This window comes from Grampus griseus (assembly GCF_964374135.1).
Source record: "Grampus griseus genome assembly, chromosome: 8".
Lineage (NCBI taxonomy): Eukaryota > Metazoa > Chordata > Mammalia > Artiodactyla > Delphinidae > Grampus > Grampus griseus.
This window is the reverse complement of record NC_139002.1, coordinates 66483241-66501232: the sequence shown is the minus strand read 5'-3', so window position 1 is coordinate 66501232 and position 17992 is coordinate 66483241. Positions and strand designations below refer to the sequence as shown.

General features: G+C 48.6%; 1 protein-coding gene across 1 annotated transcript in view; it reads left to right on the top strand.

Moving 5' to 3' along the window:
- Positions 1-17992, top strand: part of GALNT18 (polypeptide N-acetylgalactosaminyltransferase 18) — a 359182-nt gene that overhangs the window by 265575 nt on the left and 75615 nt on the right. The window contains exon 7 of the mRNA XM_082659572.1: positions 11637-11822. Within this exon, the coding sequence (XP_082515698.1) occupies positions 11637-11822 (186 nt within the window). The remainder of the gene's footprint in view (positions 1-11636; positions 11823-17992) is intronic.

The window sequence follows — 17992 nt, the reverse complement described above, 5'->3', positions numbered from 1 at the left end:
AGATGTGATTAAATTTAAGCTATATTTAGGAGGTAGAACTGACTGCATTTGCTGATGCATTACTGGCTGTGAAGGGGGAGGAAGAGGACATAATTACAGATGAGTTACATAATTATTTATGTAGGTTTCAGGCGTGGGCTATTAGACGGATGAGGGGAAGATGAAGGGACATCTGGGGAGGCAGGGAAGGAAATCATGAACTTGGTTTTGGACAAGGTAAGCTTGCGATGCCTGAGAGACACACACGTGGAGGTGACATGTAGGCAGGTGGATATATAAATGTCAAGCTCAGCAGAATGTGGTGTTTCCTCCTGCCCTGAAAAGTTCTTATTACTGCGGTGGTGAATCTTATCATCAGTGGAGTCTTACACTGGTAATAATTATACCTCACACTTAGTGGGCTCTAAACTTGGGCTGGGTGTTGAAATTCTCTCGTTTGATCCTCACATCTACTTTTGCAATGTGTCATTTTTGTGACACATTGCACAGACAAGAAAACTGAATATTAGAAAGTGAAATGAAATGTCTGAAGTCACCAATCTAGCAAATGGGAAATGTAGGATTTGACAGCAAAACTGTTTAACCTCTGTTCTCTGACCACAATGTCCTCCCGTCTCACAAGAGGCAGAGGTCTTGGAAACATTTCCTACTGTGCTTCTATATTATCATGTGACCTTGAACCTCAGGTGGGAAATGAAAGGTAATCTGTTAGTTCCCCTGCAGTTCTGCTATACTGCAATGCTGATCTCTTTTGTAAATCCCATTGTTTTTTCTTTTCTTTCTTTTTTTTGCGGTACGCGGGCCTCTCACTGCTATGGCCTCTCCCGCCACGGAGCACAGGCTCCAGACGTGCAGGCCCAGTGGCCATGGCCCACGGGCCCAGCCGCTGCGCGGCACGTGGGATCCTCCCGGACCGGGGCACGAACCTGCGTCCCCTGCATTGGCAGGTGGACTCTCAACCACTGTGCCACCAGGGAAGCCCGTAAATCCCATTTTTAATGTGAGTTTGCTGTAGGTACCTATCAGCGATGAAACCCAAGCTGACAATTCCTTTTGATGTGTATGAAAAGGGCAAATCTCTTTAAGTGAAAACCCAGCACACTAGCTTTCTTAATCTGAATTCCAGTGGAGTAAGAGGAAAACTCTTTAGAACAAATACTTCTGCGTGAGAAAATGTTCAGCATCTCAGATTTGTTTTATCATCTGAACGATAACCTCGAGCGTTCCTCTGAGCCGAATGTGGGTGTGATGCTTGGGCCAGACACACAGCTTTTCCTCTAATGTTTGCACCCAGGGTCTGCCAAACTTCCCCACCTGTGCTGTCCCAGTGACACATGGGTCACCTGTCATCTGGCTCCACCATGCTGGGAGGTGACAGATTGTATTATACTTTCCTCTAGTGATTCTGATTGCCCTGCATTTCAGAAAGGACCCTCCTAATGTATCCTCCTGCCTTATCCTTTGAACCAGGGTCACTCTTTTTGTATGTGTGTGGGAGGGGCATCTGGTATGGACAGTCAATTTGAATTTGATTGGAACATGCTAACGAGCCGTTCATATGGGGAGTAGGGGCTGTTTCTGATTAGATTAAGCTTCTGAGAGAGGAAAGAAACAGCCACTGATTAAAGACATAAAAAAGGAAACACATTAAATGAGTCAGTGGTTCATCTTCATATAGCAAAGTATAAATTAAACATAGTCCTGGGGATCAGCTTTGAATAGCAGCTGGGTAGAGCGAGCTTTTCTGGATACATCCACGGGAGAAGGCGCTTACAGCAACTCAGAGGGGCTTAACCCACCAGAGAGGGCTCTGAGAACTCCTGAGTAAATGGATGGGCTGAGTTATCTGATAAAAATGACTCTCACACTAGGGACGGGAAGGGTTTTATTTGGATTTCAGAAAATTGTTCCCTGAGTCCCTGTGACATTCAAGCTCATTATTATTCTCTACAGCATCAGTGATGGTAATGGAGCCAGAGATCTTAGTTCAAAACAAAAGATGCAATTAGAGTAGAGAGCACGCGTGTCAATGGGACCCTGATTTGGAACATGGCCAATACTTCTGTCTCAGAGCTTGGGGCTTCTGTAGTTTTGGTTCTATAGAAACGCCTGGGCTGGAACTAGCCTTCTCGGCTTCATGCACGGGGAAGCTGTGAGGATCAGCCCTGCTAGACTGTGTCACCTGACCAGGGCTGGCGGTGTGGCTGCAGCCCCGCCTCCTGCTGGCTCACACTAGGATCTGTGGAGCTGCCATGGGGCTGCTACCTGTGGCCGTCGGAGGAGCCCTGAGTCATGCGTGGTCTCCAAGCCCCTGGCTTCTCCTCTTCCAGCCTGCTGGCTTCTCCCTTGGTTTTCTGACTGCTGCTCTGGTTCTGAACTGGAACCAGACTCTCCCCTACAGCCTGTTTTGCAGGAGTCCTAATACCTGCCTACCCCTGGCAGCTCCCTCTCTCCCCCACTGGGGATTAAATCTCCTCTCTGTATCTTCAGTCCCTAGTGGGGACCTGCTCTGAATGGACTCATCATCTGGACCTGGACAGTTTCTCCCCATGCCTGGAAACTTCTGCTGCAAAGTCTCACCCAATAGATTGAACCCCTTGTTATCCATGCTGCAGGGCCCAAGCCTCTCTGGTCACTTTGCCTCTCCACATGCCGGCAGCTTGTGCGAATCAGGGAAATGTTCACAGTCTGCAACAGCAGCCCCCAAACCCCAAAGGCTGAACCCAGGACAAGTTTATTTCTCACTCACTTCACAGTCCTCTAAATGTTGGGGGGCTCTCCTGGCCAGCTCTTCTCCAAGTGGTAACTGAGGACTCAGGTTGCTTGGGGGTTCCCCTTCTTTGAACTTCAAGGTCATCTTGGCGTAAACATCCAGCGGATTGGGAGGAGAAGTGGTAGAAGTGTTCATGGGTTTCCCACACAGGATACTTACCCACCTGGGCCTGAAAGTGACAGCTGTAATTTCCTCTCTTATTTCATTGGCCTGAGCTGCTCACACAATCCCTTCCGACTTCAAAGAAGGCTGGGAGATATAGAGGAACACACAGATATGTGTTAGGAGTCAGCCACATTCTCGGAGACCACCCTTCTCCTGGCTTCACTTCCCCAACCCCAGGTAGGACCAGGCTTGTCTTCTTCCTTTTCTTCCATTCTGTCTTGAGTCCACCCTAGCCTGCATTTAGACAATAGTAATCAGGGCTGTTGGCTGCTATGAGTTTTAAGGTAACCATGTATAAGTTCACCTTGTTTGGAACCACTGAAAGAGGGCTTCTAATCTCAATGACCACGTGTTTGCTAAGTGATCCTCCTGGAATTTCCCATAAGGAAATGAACTTTCATGGTCCCAATCTTTAGAGTCAGAGCATTAGAGTCCAAGGAAAGCTGGGGCCCCTGTCTATAATGGGCTGGTTTGCTGAGCTTGGCACCATGGCTGCCCCTGGGTTTCCTATAGGTAAACAGCTATTTCAGCAAATCTCAAGTCCCTGCAGAACAGCCTTTTAACTTTTTCTTCATGAAAAGTTTCCAGACATTCCAGCCCAGCTGGTCTCTTCTTGGATTCCTACCAGATGAATCCTCCTGCTGCCTTCTGAGAGTTATGAAGGATCCCTTTCAAACAGGGAAACTGCTTCAAGGGCTTCTTATGGCTGACCCAAAATCAGACCCCTTCAGGGACATCTTCCAAGAAAAAGCATCATTTTTTTTTTTGTTTTTTTCCCCGAGCAGCAATTCTGTCCAAAAGACCTTTCGGCAGTGTTTTATTGTAAGAATAGGGCTTGGGAAACTGGATCCCCAGGGAGTGTTTTTCTGTGGAGTCTGATGGAAGAATAAGCATTGTCAGACTTTAAAAAATGTTTCCTTACACTTGAAAAGAATGAAATGTCTGCCTTTGGAAACCTGGGAGAGCACCGAGGAAAGTGCACAGGGGGATGACTCAGAACTAAGGCTCAACTCTCAATCCTTCATTCATGCAACTTATCGAGTATCTATCATGTGCCAGGCCCTGTTTAGGCTCTTGAGATTCCTTAAGGAGAGCAAGGTGGCCATGGGTCTTCTCTCACAGGCTGGTGTTTTGGGCCCATAAATAGGAAAAAATGCTCCATCTCACTGGTACTCAGGGAAATGCAAATTAAAACTACAGTGAGAGTGAATTTCACACCCATCTATGAACAATGCCAAACGTTGGCAAGATTGTAAAGCAACATGAGTGCTCATCTGTTCTGGTGGGACTGGAACATGGGATTCTCACTTTGGAAGAGTTTCACTCTCCCTGGGAGAGTTGAACGCGTGTTCTAACCTATGGCTCAGAAATTCCACTATGTGCAGATACACAGAGAGGTGCTCTCTCTTGGGTGCCAAGAGACATGTATAAGCATATTCGAAGGAGCACTGTTCATAATCCTGAAAACAACCAGACTGTGGGCCACCAGGAGAATGCGTAAATAAATGTCTGTACATTTATATGATGGGGCACAATGGTGATGAAAATAAATGGAGCAAGAGGCAAGTTGAAGAATGCAGAAAATACACTTCCATGTATACAGCATTTAAAACCAGGTAAAACTAAGTACATAGTTGAGCTTGATGGCAAGGAAATTATTAACAAGATTCAGGGTAATGGGTTACCTTTGTGGGTAAGGAGCAGCACACAGAGATTTCTAAGTTGCTGCCGATACTGTTTCTTAAGTGGGCGGTAGGTAAACAGTTGTCCCTTGTGTTATGTGTCTTTAAACTGTACATATACGAGGTACACAGGCACCCAGCTGGAGGAGGTATGGGTGACACGGGAATGCAGAGCAGAGGCATTTACCAAATTCAGGGCAGACAGGGAAAGTAGGTAGGAATTAGCCAGGCAAATAAATATATGTGACAGGGGGAAGAGGCTGACAGCCTCTGGCTTTTGACTTAGCTTTGCCCAGGTTTGACCTCTCTTTCCTTCTCATTCCCGTGCACGCTGCTACTAGAGTGAGACGCATGTGGTGTCTAGGTGATGCCCTAGTCAGTGTCTTTGTTTGCCTGCATTTCTGACCCTACAGCCACTCTGCAAACACGTTGCTGGTCTTCTGCCAGCCATTCTCAGGCCTCAGCCTCCATCTTCCTTGTCTTCCTCCCCCCAGCCTGCCTGGGTTGGCTTTTGACTCTTGTCTCAGCATTTCACAGCCAAGTTAGGCGAGACAGCTACACATAAAAAGGTAATTAACAAGATGAGCCAAGAAATAAGGACCACTTGAGTGGTGCGAATCGTATTTCAGGACTTTGGAGGAACAGGGCCAGGCTGGCTTTGGTTGGACGGAGAGCAGGAAGGAGGATGTCTGGGCTGAGGGAACAGTGGGAAGATTTTGCCAAGAGAGAAGAGCTCATTAAATGTCATAAGGAGATAAAAGCTGGACAGGATTTGGGGTCTTATCCTGTGGACTGTGCTTATGAAGTACAAGACTAAGGTGCCACCACCCCCCAATCACTTACCCTCGGTAGATATTACTAATAAATGGTGGCATGCTTTTCCACTAAGCCCAGACGGAGCCTCAGAATCCTTCTTAACCCAGTGCTTCAAAAGGACATTAACCAGTGAACGGATTTAACATGGGAGTGTTATCTGCTATTCCTACCAAAGACTACAGAGTGATCACCAGACTCTGAGTAGGAGAAATGGTCACACTGTATCCTGATGTCTTGCCTCCAGTGTCTCCCTATTTTATAACTCCCAATTCACAACTCTACCAGTTGTCTCAGATACTGGGTAATATTTGAGGTATTGGCAAGAACACTTAGAACCACAGAATGCAAAAAGTAGAAGGTATCTAACATGTCACTGAGTCCAGCTCCTCCATTTGGCAGCTGGGAGAAACTGAGGCTTGGGAAGGAAGCAGGTTTATTTATGTAAGTGGCAAACATAGGACATAAACTCAGTCTTCTGACCCTGACCTTGTACCAGCAGTTCCCAGTCCTGGGAAGGGAAAGGAACCTGATCCTTCCTAAGAACCTACTCGATGCCTGTCTTTGCTAGAGGGAGCTTTTCATACAGCATCTCTTTTAAACCTGCCAGTTGCCCCAATCAAAAGGCAACTGACATCCAAGAACAGGTCCAAGTGAAAGGCTAACGTGGGACAGAGGCAGGATTCACACTCTGTCTACCAGCCCGCAAGACCTGCATGCTTTCTTGTAGTTCCCAGATGGAGACACCAAGTTTCTTCAGAAACAGTCACAGGATTAGGGCTCCCTGGGAAGGGCTGTTGGTGAGTGTGACTCGCCCTTCTGTTTACAACAGTTCAGGTTCTCAGTCACGTCTGGGGGCAGCCCAGCAGCTCCTCCGTGGGCGTCTGGAAGCGTTGGCTAGGTGGGGGGCTTTCTCTACAGTGAGTTCATGGTTCCATACGATGAAACCGCCTGCAATCGCCCAGGTTCATTTGATAACTTCCCGAGTTTTATAACGGTAATTCAAGTCTGCAGCCAAAGTAACTCTTCTCGTTTGTAGCAGCATGCACTTAAATGTCAGAGCTTTGCTGAAAAACCACTTGGGTCTGAAGGAAGTCATTGTGTTCAGTAAAATCTGGCGCATTTTATGTTTATGGCCTTTAGTAGAGGAGCCAGCTAAGCGAGTTAAGCCGCCTCTCTCTATGGTGAATGAAAGCCCAGGGCTCTGGGATTGCTGGAATCACTCATTCAGATCACAGCTATGGAACATGTCCTGAGTGCCTGGTGTTGGTATATGCAACGTGCACCTTGTCTTTCTGGAGCTTATACTTTAGCAGGGCAATGGAGGTGGAGGGCAGACATTGAACGAAGAAATACGTAAATAGAAGTATTGTGAATAAGCATTAATAAGAAAAAGGGTAGGGTGCTAAAGGTATTCAGAGGGGATCTAATTTAGACTGAGTGGGTGAAAGAAGGTAAGATTTGAGGTGGGTAACAAGTGGGGGATTTATTCCAGAAGGATGGAATAGCAGGTGAAAAGGCACAGAGACAGGAAAAAAATTGGTGTGGTCAGGAAACATGTTGCCCAGTGCCCATCCAGAAGCCACGAGGTCCAGCCTTGGGCTGACGTGCCACCAGGCATCCCCAGGGCCTGTAAGACTAGCACACGCCTCACTTGTTATGAGCCTGGGTCACAAGCGCACTAGGTAAAAATTAAGTTCTACCTTGGTAGTGGCTTCCTGTGCCCTGCGACCCCTGCGACCTTGTCTGCCTTCTTGGTTGCTGACCCTTGGTCTTCATTTCTCAGCCACCCCTTTGGCACCCAACCCTTGCCCTTCCTCCTCTTTGCACGTCCACCCCTAGAACTCGCAATGCTAAGCCATCATTCTGTCCCGCATCTTTGCCCTCCCTCCAGCGGCCCTGCTTCTCTGGCCCAATGCCTCCCGTCTGTAGCCTTTATCTGGTTTGGGTCTTGCCACATCACGCCAGCTAAGACCTGTGTCCGAGGCCTGGATCCATTTTACTTCCTCATCCTCCCAAACCTCCATGGAAGCTTCATGATGTCATCTTTCGTGAGGTCCAAATGCCAATGATTTTCTTTCCTATCCTTTGTCTGCCATCTACGAGAGGGCCTCTGAGATCAGCTGTGGGTAAGACTTCTGAGATTCTCTCTGGAGCAAGCCATTGGTCAGCGGAGCTGCTCGTCATGCGGGGATCGTGGCGCACAGGCTCTCTCTTGTTTATTTCAGGGTCATTGGTCAGGGTCCGGAAGTGAAGGGGCAAACACGCCAAATACACATCTTCTGCTCCAACCAGAAGCTGCCAGGAACCCAAAGGCTATATCTGAGGCAGATGCTCACGATAGATGAGTTTCTTTTCACAGAAGAGAGGAGAGCAGAGACAAGCTCTAGGTGAACGGGTGCTTCCAGTCTCTGGAAAGGAGCCTCTCCCTGCTGGGCCAGGCACTCTGGAGGGCAGCACGTCTGTTGTCTGTTGGGCTTCAGCCAGACACGTGACTCCTCTGCAATCATTTGTCCCCTGAAGGTGGCTGTACAGGAGAAGCCACTAGCAGCAGTCATAATGGTTATTACAAAATAATAATAACAAGTGCAGGCTAATAAGGGCTTACAATATTCCGAGCACTACGACGGGCTTCCAGAGCCCACTGCTCAGTGTAGCAATCACTGTCATTTGAGTTTCATAGATGGGATGTGAAGTACCCCAGTGTTGCCGCTCAGCCAGCACATGGTGGGGTCAGAATAGACCCAGATGTCCTGATCCCACCTCGGCTGCCACGCATACAGAGCTCACCCGGAGGCAGGCTCGGGGTCAAACACCTACCTGCACTCCATCCCCTTCTTCTACCGGGCGAAATTGAGACTTGGGAGGAGAAATATCCTGCCAAAGGTGACACAGCAGCAGGTGGCAGAGGTAGAGACTGGAATCCACTTCTCGCTGGCTCCAAAGCTGTGCCTTTACAAACTATCGCTACTCCCACCCAGCTCAGCCATCCCACCTCTGCTGGAAACCCGTGATCTGTTCTAGGCACCATTTAGCACATGTCTAAAGGAGAATGTGGTAAAGAGCTTGGAGAACATTTTGAAAGAGGGAAGGAGATTAGTAAACCAGTACCAGTGTCATGGTCGGGAAAGACAGGGCTGGGACCACAGAGCATGACAGGCTCACCTAGTTGAAGGGGATACAGGACTGTGACGCTGAACTGACACCCCAAGGATGTCAGGTGAAGCAGGCCGGGGTGGGTATGCAATTGCATGTGCAGAAATCCAGAGGTGAGAGGAAACCCAGCATGCTGGAGGAAGTAAAAACTGTCAGCATGACTGCAGCACGGAGTATGTTAGGAAGCAAGCACGAGGCTGGAGGGGTGGGCAGGGGCCAGGCCCCCGGAGCCTCAGGGGCTGTGCTGGGGAGGGCGCCGTGCAGGCGGGACGGGATCCAATGTACACCTTCGAAAGATCACTCTGGCTGCTGGATGGAGAAGAGACTAGACGAGGAAGGCAGGAGGGAGGGCAGTTGTTTGGAGGCTGTTGCAGAGTCCAGATGGGACATGGCAGTGGTCTGGATGAGGGCGGTGGCTACAGGATGGGGAAAGGAGAGTAGCTTCAAGAGGTCAGCAGTGAATTCACACGGCTCCTTTCACTGTGCAGCTAAGGGCAGAATGGGAGGTGCTGCCACCACCCTTCTGATTAGAACCAAGGCGGAGGCTCCCACTCTAAGATGAAATGGCGACTGACTCTTTGAGAGACAGGTCTTGGAATAAAAGAGCTTTGTTACAAATCATGTACTGTGTTGGGTCGCTGAAATATGTCAATTAGTAGCCTCCGTTCCAGTGGCACAAAGAATAATTACCCTGACTCCGTGTGTCATCAGTAACATATTCACAGTATTCACAGGCTTTCCTTGAAAATCTGAGCAAAGTGAGTTGGAAATCAGCACAGTCCCCGGAATATATGGGTCATGGACATAAAGGTACACACCCTAGAGCCTTCCATGGCTTCCTTTCCTGGTCCTCGGAACGACCCCTGGGTGTGGAAACTTCCTTCAAAGCATGGTCGCCTGGGGAAACACTGGCTCTTCCCTGAGCTTCAGTCAGGCTCAGACTCATCCTTTTTTTTTTTTTTTTTTTTTTTTGTGGTACGCACGCCTCTCGCTGTTGTGGCCTCTCCCGTTGCGGAGCACAGGCTCCGGACGCGCAGGCTCAGCGGCCATGGCTCACGGGCCCAGCTGCTCCGCGGCATGTGGGATCTTCCCGGACCGGGGCACGAACCCGTGTCCCCTGCATCGGCAGGCGGACTCTCAACCACTGCGCCACCAGGGAAGCCCTAGACTCATCCTTTTGCCTTCGTACTGGCTGTGTGGTCCTGGGCAAGGGACAGCCTTGGTCTCAGTCTCCTCGTTTGGCATTGGAGACAATAATCACGACCTCACAGGGTTATTCTGAAGATTCTGCTGTGTATCATTTGTTCAGTAATAGCCGAGGCTGACTGAGCGCTAATTATGTGCCAGGCCTCTTTCTAAGCACTTTGTCTATGAGCACTTTAATCTCCTCAGCAACCTCTTGAGATGGGAACTCTTAGGATCCCCACTGGAGATGAGGAAACTGAGGCACCCTGAGATCAAGTGACTAACCCAAGTTCACACAGCTACTGTGTGTGATTTGTGCCGGTGCCTGCCACATAGTGGACGCTCAGCGGGGATGCTTGTTTCCTTTCTATTGGCCCTAAATATTAATAATATACTAAATGCAAGACAGGCTTAGGCAGTCAGTCCATTGCCTTCCAACTTCCAACAGGACCAACTGGTGTGAAATAGCTTGGTGGAAGAGAAGACATTCTCTTCCTAACTAGCACGGGGTGGGGAGGGGAATTAAGCTAAATTTGAAGCTGACCTTTCCTTGGAGGAAGACCTATGGTTGTCGATGGGTACACGTTATACGCGCAAGTGTCACCTGCCAAGTTGTCCAGTTGACGATACCTAATAAGTGACCCCCGCGGTCCATCAAGAGATCCTGATTGCTTTCCACCAAAAGCCTCACTCATCCTCTCTGACCAGGTGTTTCAGCTTCATCCCACTTTTCTAAGCACCAACCATTTACTGATTGATTGTCTGGTTAGGCATCAATCATTTATGTATTTATTCAACAAGTACTTACAAAGTACCTGTACGTACCAGGCCTTGTGTTCTGTGCTGGAGATGAGAAACGAATGAGATATGGGTTCTGCCCTCTAGCAACACAGTGAGGGGGAGGCTGACCTATTAGCAGGTAAGTTGTGGTATCAAGAGCTTTGAGGGCCAGAGGAGGAAGCTCTGCCCCAAGGATGAAGCAAAGACCCCACAATAGTGTGGCTGGGTGGCCAAGATCTTGAGAGATGATATTTTTTTTCAGCTGGAGAAGGAGTAGGGAGGACATTCCAAAATTACAAATAGAATGGGCAAAGGCCTAAAGACACAAAAGGATGTGCACGTTCCAGAACATTGAACTCCCACAGTGTCTGGAATGATTGTGGCAAGGGCTCCAAGACACTGTCTCTCAATGCTCAGGTTACAAGGTCATTTTTATTTTTCAAAATCAAATTGCATCCTGTCCAAGCTCCTACTCACCAAGGTCAGGGAGAAGTTTCATATTATTCCCGTCTTTTTTTTTTTTTATTCCCTTATTTATAGCTCCCCCCCCCACCCCCCGCCAACTTGGGTTCTGACAGAACTCAGAGCCCAGGAAAGATGGAGCTGCAGCAGGGCGCCTGGCTCTCCCTGTGGAGATCACTCATCTGTGTCCAGGCCCAGGTGGTCCATTTTAAGGTGATGTCTCTGCTGGGAGGCTCCGCTGGTCCCTCCATGTCAAGCACTGCTGCGGAGACCGTTATCAAGGATTTTGTTAACTTCTCCCCCGGGGCAAGAAGAACCCAGATAGCTGGTCACAAAATGTCTAGTCTCTTCTTTGGGGGAGGGAGGGTGGAAAGACTGGAGAGGGAGGGTGCATTACTTCTTTGCTGGCAAATCCACAGCAACTGGAGACAAGACACAAATTAATGACTCAATAACCTTCCTGTTCTAGGGGTAGAAATAAGGTACAGCTGGCTCCCTTTGCAGGCAGGAGAGGAAGGTGAGAGCTGGATGTCTGAGCTCGCGTTCATGGTCACCTATGGTCTGGGTTCCAGGCTCAGGGTCAGGTCTGGGCACTGATGCGTGGCCCGTGTCTTCCGCAGGTGTGGCAGTGTGGCGGGAGCGTGGAGGTCCTGCCCTGCTCGCGGATTGCCCACATTGAGCGAGCCCACAAGCCCTACACCGAGGACCTCACCGCCCATGTCCGCAGGAACGCCCTCAGGGTGGCTGAAGTCTGGATGGACGAATTTAAAAGCCACGTGTACATGGCATGGAACATACCCCAAGAGGTAGGAAGCCCCCGTGGGGGTGGGTTTCTTGGAGGTTGATGGGGGAAAAAAAAACAAACAAAACAAACCTGAGATTCAACCCTTCTTCCCAGGGGACAGCCAGAGTCTTGTTTGCCATGCTGGAGTGAATTCTCAAACCCTAAGATACAAGATGTTGAAGAAAAGGGGCTGACTATAGGGTGCTAAGGCATCTTACCCACCCCGTCCCTGGTTACCTCCTCCTTGAAGGAGAGCTCCTTCCCTCCAGACAGCAGTGTCCTCATTCTATGTGAGAAAGTTGGACCAAGTGGCTCCAAGGTTCCAACATGCTCCCAGGTTCTCAGCTTCTCTGACAATAGATATTTCATGGTCCTAGATTACAAATATCCCAGTAATTACCAAAATTCACAAAATGCACCTTAATTTCCCTGTAGACTGGATTCAAACTTCTCCATCGAACCTTTGACCAAACCAATAAGGAATATTCCTATGCCTTTGGGATTGCTTGAGCCACATGGATGGGGCTGGGCTACATTCCCACATTTTTTAGGCTACTTTTAACCCTCACAGAACCTCATCATCACCTGCCACTGTCCTCTAGCCCTCTAGTCACCCACACTTAAGAAATGTGAGAGAGAAAGCAATGTTTCTTTGGTAGTTCTGTTCAGCCTTGCTGTGTGTCATATGGAAGTAACCTTGGACCGCTGGGTTGGGAGAACCCAACAGATGCCAGCCACGGGATCCCCACCTGCTTGCCAGCTGGTCTGCCTAGAGATCATTGCTTATGTTGCATTTTATGTGAAACGGATCTGTTGACTGCAGGACCTCTTGCTTTCCTCCCAAGGCCATGGCTTCCCCTTGTGAGTCCTTTAGAAAGCCTCTGCTGTCTCTTCCTAATAGGGCAATGATTGATCTTTGCTTAAAGTTTCCATATGAAGGCCTTCTTCCCCGATGTGTCCACCAAGCTAATGTTTTGCTCAGGCGGAGTGATTGAGAAAGTAGGCTGGGTCATGGGTGGGAGCTTTCAGGCAACCCCCTCACTACCACGACCAGGGGGAGGGGTCTTAGGTTGATTGCATCCTCCTACAATCAGTGAGATTTCAGCAGTTGGGAAGAAGAATGAGGAACCAAGCAGTACCAGCGGGAGTGCAGCCAGCCCTGATGAACCAGCCCCGAATGCAGCTCTGACAGTGGGAGTGTTTCTAGGGAAACGGTGGTGCCTTCTAGCCCCATCTGCGGCTGTGGGCGTTGGATCACAGCATTCTGGGCAGGATGCTGAGCCCTGCTGTGGGTGTCCTCTGATAGCAAAATGTTAAGCACACTTGGAAACTCCCCAGGAGCTCACCAGCGAAGAGCAGTGTGGATTCCCGGCTTCTGCAAAGGACTGGGATCCTGTCCGTGGATCCCTGGCTTCTGCAAAGGACTGGGATCCTGTCCGTTACTGTTGTCCCCCGTCTCTCTGCACCCCAAAGCTGCAAACTTGGTAGCCCTCTCCCCCCGATTGCAGCTGCCAGATGTTGAAATAGACAGCAAATCCAAAGAATAGTAGAGAAGTGAGTGAGTAGAAGTAATTGGAAAATGATGAAACTCAGTGTCTGCCTGTGACTCCTAGAAGAGTTCAAACCAAGTCAAGTGGGTGGGGCTGGGGGGTAACACAAGAAAGGCAGATGAGGGGTGGAAATGTCCAGGATGAAGCCTTAGGAGGAGAAGGAAGGGGTCAGCGTGTTTCCTCTTGACCCCCCTGTTCGCTTCTATGTCCAGACTCCCTCTTCTGCCTCTTTCAGGCTTGTGCAAAGAGTCAACACTTTTCCACCTCCCGTCCACTTTTCAAGTCACATCCCAATACGACCTCGAAGCTGCTTTTGGCAAAGTCATCATGGGCCTCCTAACTGCTGGATTTAATGGCTGTTTTAGAGTCTTTCACTTACAGGATCCCACCTTTTCCTTGAAACTCTTCACTCCCTTAGCTCCAGGATTCCACACCCCAGAACATCCTCATCTCTCCGACTGCTCCTAACTCCGTGTGGGCAAGGCTGACTTCCAGTGGTTGCTTAAGTGCTCCCCAGGGACCCGTCCTTGGCCACCTGCTCTCATGATACGCATCCCAGGGTAATCCCATCTACTCTTGGGTTCTGCATCACCTATACATTGAGGGCTTCCTAGTTACTCTCTCTAGCCTGGCTTTTGCCTTTAGCTTCAGACTTTCAGCCACACATCTTCTCCTGGGTGTTCCCACAGGCACTTCAGACTGAATCTGACTGAAACTGTGTACATCTTTTCCCCCCCGCCCCGAGTCTGCTTCTGTTCTTATTCTCTGTCTAAAGTCATGATACCACCATCTGACCAGACATGTGAGCTTAAACCTGAGTGTCTTCCTTTAATCGTCTTCCATTCCCAGTCCATCACCGAGCCCACCTTTCCATTCCTCTCACTTCTGAGTTCAGGCCTCGTCTCTTCCTCTGCAACAGCCTCTGGTTGGTTTCCTGGCTCAAGTCTTACCCCTCAAGTTCATACTCCCCACTGCCCAAAGTCATCTTTTTAAAAAACTCACCGCGACCATGTCATTGTCCTACTTGAAATCTTTAAACGACTCTCCATGTGCACAAGATCAGGCATAAAGTCCGGTGTTAGACATGGATCTAAGCTTTCTCCTCCACCCACGTCTCCAGCCCCACTGCCCACCATCCTTGTTTTGGAGGCTCTGCAGACAGCGTGGACTTAGGGGAACTGCCCTGAGCTCCCTGTTCACACCAGGCTGTTTCTCGTCTCTGTGTGTTGGCCCATTTTGTCCTCTCTGCTTGGAATTACTCCCAAAACCTCTTCCCCAGCCTCCACCCTTACCATTTCTTCTCCATCATTTTAGACTCAGCTCCAGTGACCTCTTTTCTAGAAGCCAGCCCCAGCTGGGGAGAAAGCCCCTTTTTGTCCGCGTGTCTCTGTCATTGCATCATCACCCTGTAAGAGAATGTTCCGTTGTCTGAAAGTCTCTCTCTCATTAGACCAGTGTGTCTCAAATCTGGCTGAACTTTGAAATCACTTGGCCTCCACCCCAGAGATTATGATTTAATTGGTTTGGAAGGGGACTTTTTTTTTTTTTTTAAGAAAGCCTTTGGGGATTTTAATGTCCATCCAGGGCTGAGAAGCACTTCACTAGACCATGGGCTCTCTGAGGACAGATTTTATTATTCATATCTGTGTCACCAGGCCTAGCACAAGGTGGGGCACGTGGTCAGGGCTCAGTAAAACCTCACTAATTCTTGTTAACAAATGAATCTGCTGGCCATACGTGTGATCCCTTTTTCCCTTGATCAGTGGCTCCTAAAAGCAGATCTACAGACCAATTGCATCAGAATCACTTGGGGACCTTTTAAAAAATACTGATTCTGGGTCTCATCCTCAGAGATTTTGATGAGGAGGTGTATAGTGGTAGCAGAATCTGTAAAAAGCTCCCCAGGTGCTGGTTTGGGGAAACCAGGTTTGGGTGACACTAGTTTAGCTAATCCTGCTTACTTTTCCAAACTCACCCTTAGCATCACCTACTCCAGGAAGCCTTCCTTGACTGCTCTCATCCCTTTCCCCTTCATCCTCGCTGCCCCACACCAGGGGATGGACTAAGGGCCCCTCTTCCATTGTCCCTCAGCACTCTCTGCTTCCCGCCGTGCTTCACACTGTGTGCAGAGAGTCTGTTTACTTGTCTGGACCTTCCAGACTCTGCTTTCAGGCAGACTGTGACTTCTTCCTATTTGTATGCATGATGTTTGGGACAGCTCCTGACACAGTCTAGGCACTCAATAAAGATGAGTTGAAAAAGAAAGAAGAGGGAGGAAATGTGGGTGCTGCATTCCTCCATGTTTTCCCCAGTAATTTTCCCAGCTGCCCTTGATGTGGCGGCATCTCGATACATTCTGTTCAGTCACAGGCACGTGTGTTCCCGATTTACTTAACCTTTCGTCTACAGCATCCCAACTGCAGATGTAGAGCTGGAACCCTTCACCCCTGCCTAGTGGCTCCTTGGAGAATTAAATAAGTTAATATGTGGAAAGACTTTGATCAGTGCTTGGCAAATGGAAAGCACTAGAGAAGTGTTAACTCTTGTCGTCGACGTGATCACCTGCACCCTCTGCATTCCCGCCCCAGCTTTAAAATGCCCTTGATGGGCAGTCATCCTCCCTCGCTTCCTTCTATGTGGAGTCCTTCCTGGGCCTTGCACTGGACAGAACCAGCTCTCTCACTCACTCCGTAATCACATTCAGTCCCAAGCTTTTGGAAATCCAGAGGAGCCTTCCACTCATGCAGCCTCTACTTTAATTGAAAATCAGTTTGCTTATCAACAAAGTCAGTCTGCAGCAAATCATCAATATTTCCTTACACAGGGTTCAGGAACTCTAGACGTGCCCCTGCTTCCTCTTGCCCGAAGACAGGCTGAGTGCCAAGGATGACTCACCACGGTTCTTAGGCAACAGCCCTTCTTTGGGTTTGGCTACAAGGAATTTTGTGTCTGGCTGCGCACACAGGCAGGAATACTGGACAGCTTTTTGTGTGGCTAAGTACATTAGTGTCCTAGGGCTGCCAGAACAAATTACCACAACCTGGTGGCTTACAACAACAGAAATGCGTTCTGTCACAGTTCTGGAGGCCAGAAGCCCCAAATCAAGGTGCAGTCAGGGCCGTGCTCCCTCCACAGGCTCTGGGGGAGGATCCTTCCTTGCCTTTTCCGGCTTGTGGTGGCTCTAGGAGTTCCTTCGCTTGTAGATGTGTCTTTCCATTCTCTGCCTCTGTCTCTGTGTGTTCAAGCCTCCCTCTCCTTTCTCTTATGAAGATGTAGGCTCATCCTAAATCCAGAATGATTTCATCTCAAGATCTCTAGTTACATACATCCGCAAGATCCTATTTCCAAATAAGGTCACGTTTGGAGGTTCTGGGCGGACATGATACTGGGGAGGGACACTATTCAACCCTGTACCCTAAGTATTTGGCAAAGGGGGAAGATACACTTATTGTTTTCTAATAATAAAGGTCAAGGTGACCTTCTCTGAGAATGTTTGCTTATTTCTCAATTTCCTCCCCCTGCTCTGAAAAAGAGTTTGATGCAGTTTACAGTAAACACACAGTACAGATGTGCTGAACCGTTAAAATGGAAAGGCAAAAGTCCATGAATAAACAGGAAGAGGAAAGGGACATGATATCCAGACATGTAAGCTGAACAAAACTCTGGTTCTTGAGTCTCCTAGAAGTTAAAGTAGAGACGGGTTGTCTCTCTCCCACTTTTGATTAGATTGTAAGTAGAGAGGCAAACCTTCCTTTGATCCTGAATGTAGAAAGGAAGTTTTCCCATGGGAACCTAGATTTTAAAGAAAATACAGAGGCCTTGCTGAAGTAGGTTCTTCTAGTTGCTTTCCCTAGAAGCTGAGACAGTGTTAATTTGTCATCACATAAAGGCAAGTATAGCATGAAGTGAGAAGACCTGGGTCCAGGCCAATAGCTTTGTGATGTGAGGATAAAGTGCAGAGAAGTTTAAAGAGTTAATACTTCACAGATGTCTTGGGGTAGGGGAGGGGTGAGCAGGATACATTTATTGTCAGTTGCTAAGTTCACTATTTCATAAATATTTTTTCAACTCGGTCTCATCAGTATAGTGCAGGTGAAGCGCTAGACTGTGGGTACAGAGATCAGCAGAACATGTTTCCTGATCGTCAGGGAGCCGGGGTCCAGCAGAGAAAGGCCAAGTAGCAGTTGCTGGGAGGGCTCCCGGCAGGAGCCAGGGAGCAGACCCATCAGAGAAAAGGTCATCAAGAAATATTCAAAAGGTATATCCTCTCTGAAATTGCACCCTAGGAGTCTGGAACGTAAACCTTCAGGCTGTGGCAGGTTCAAGTTTTTACATGACCTGAACTCTGGTGGGCAAAAATAAATGTATTTCTTCTATATCTACATTTTTTTTGGACTCAAGCCCCTGTTGACTGATATCAAAAATGTGTTCTGATCATGTCCAGATGCATGCAGCAGCCATCTTTGTGATTTTTCCCAGACATTTCAGACTTAAACTGTCAATTTCATTATTTTCCCAACCCCCGTAACTTGATCCTGGAGTTGATGGCAGAACCAGATGGGGTAACACTGCCAGCACGTGGACTGCAGTGTCAGTGGGAGAGAGCTGTATGTGCTTCCCCATCCTCCTCTGTCTCTGCTGT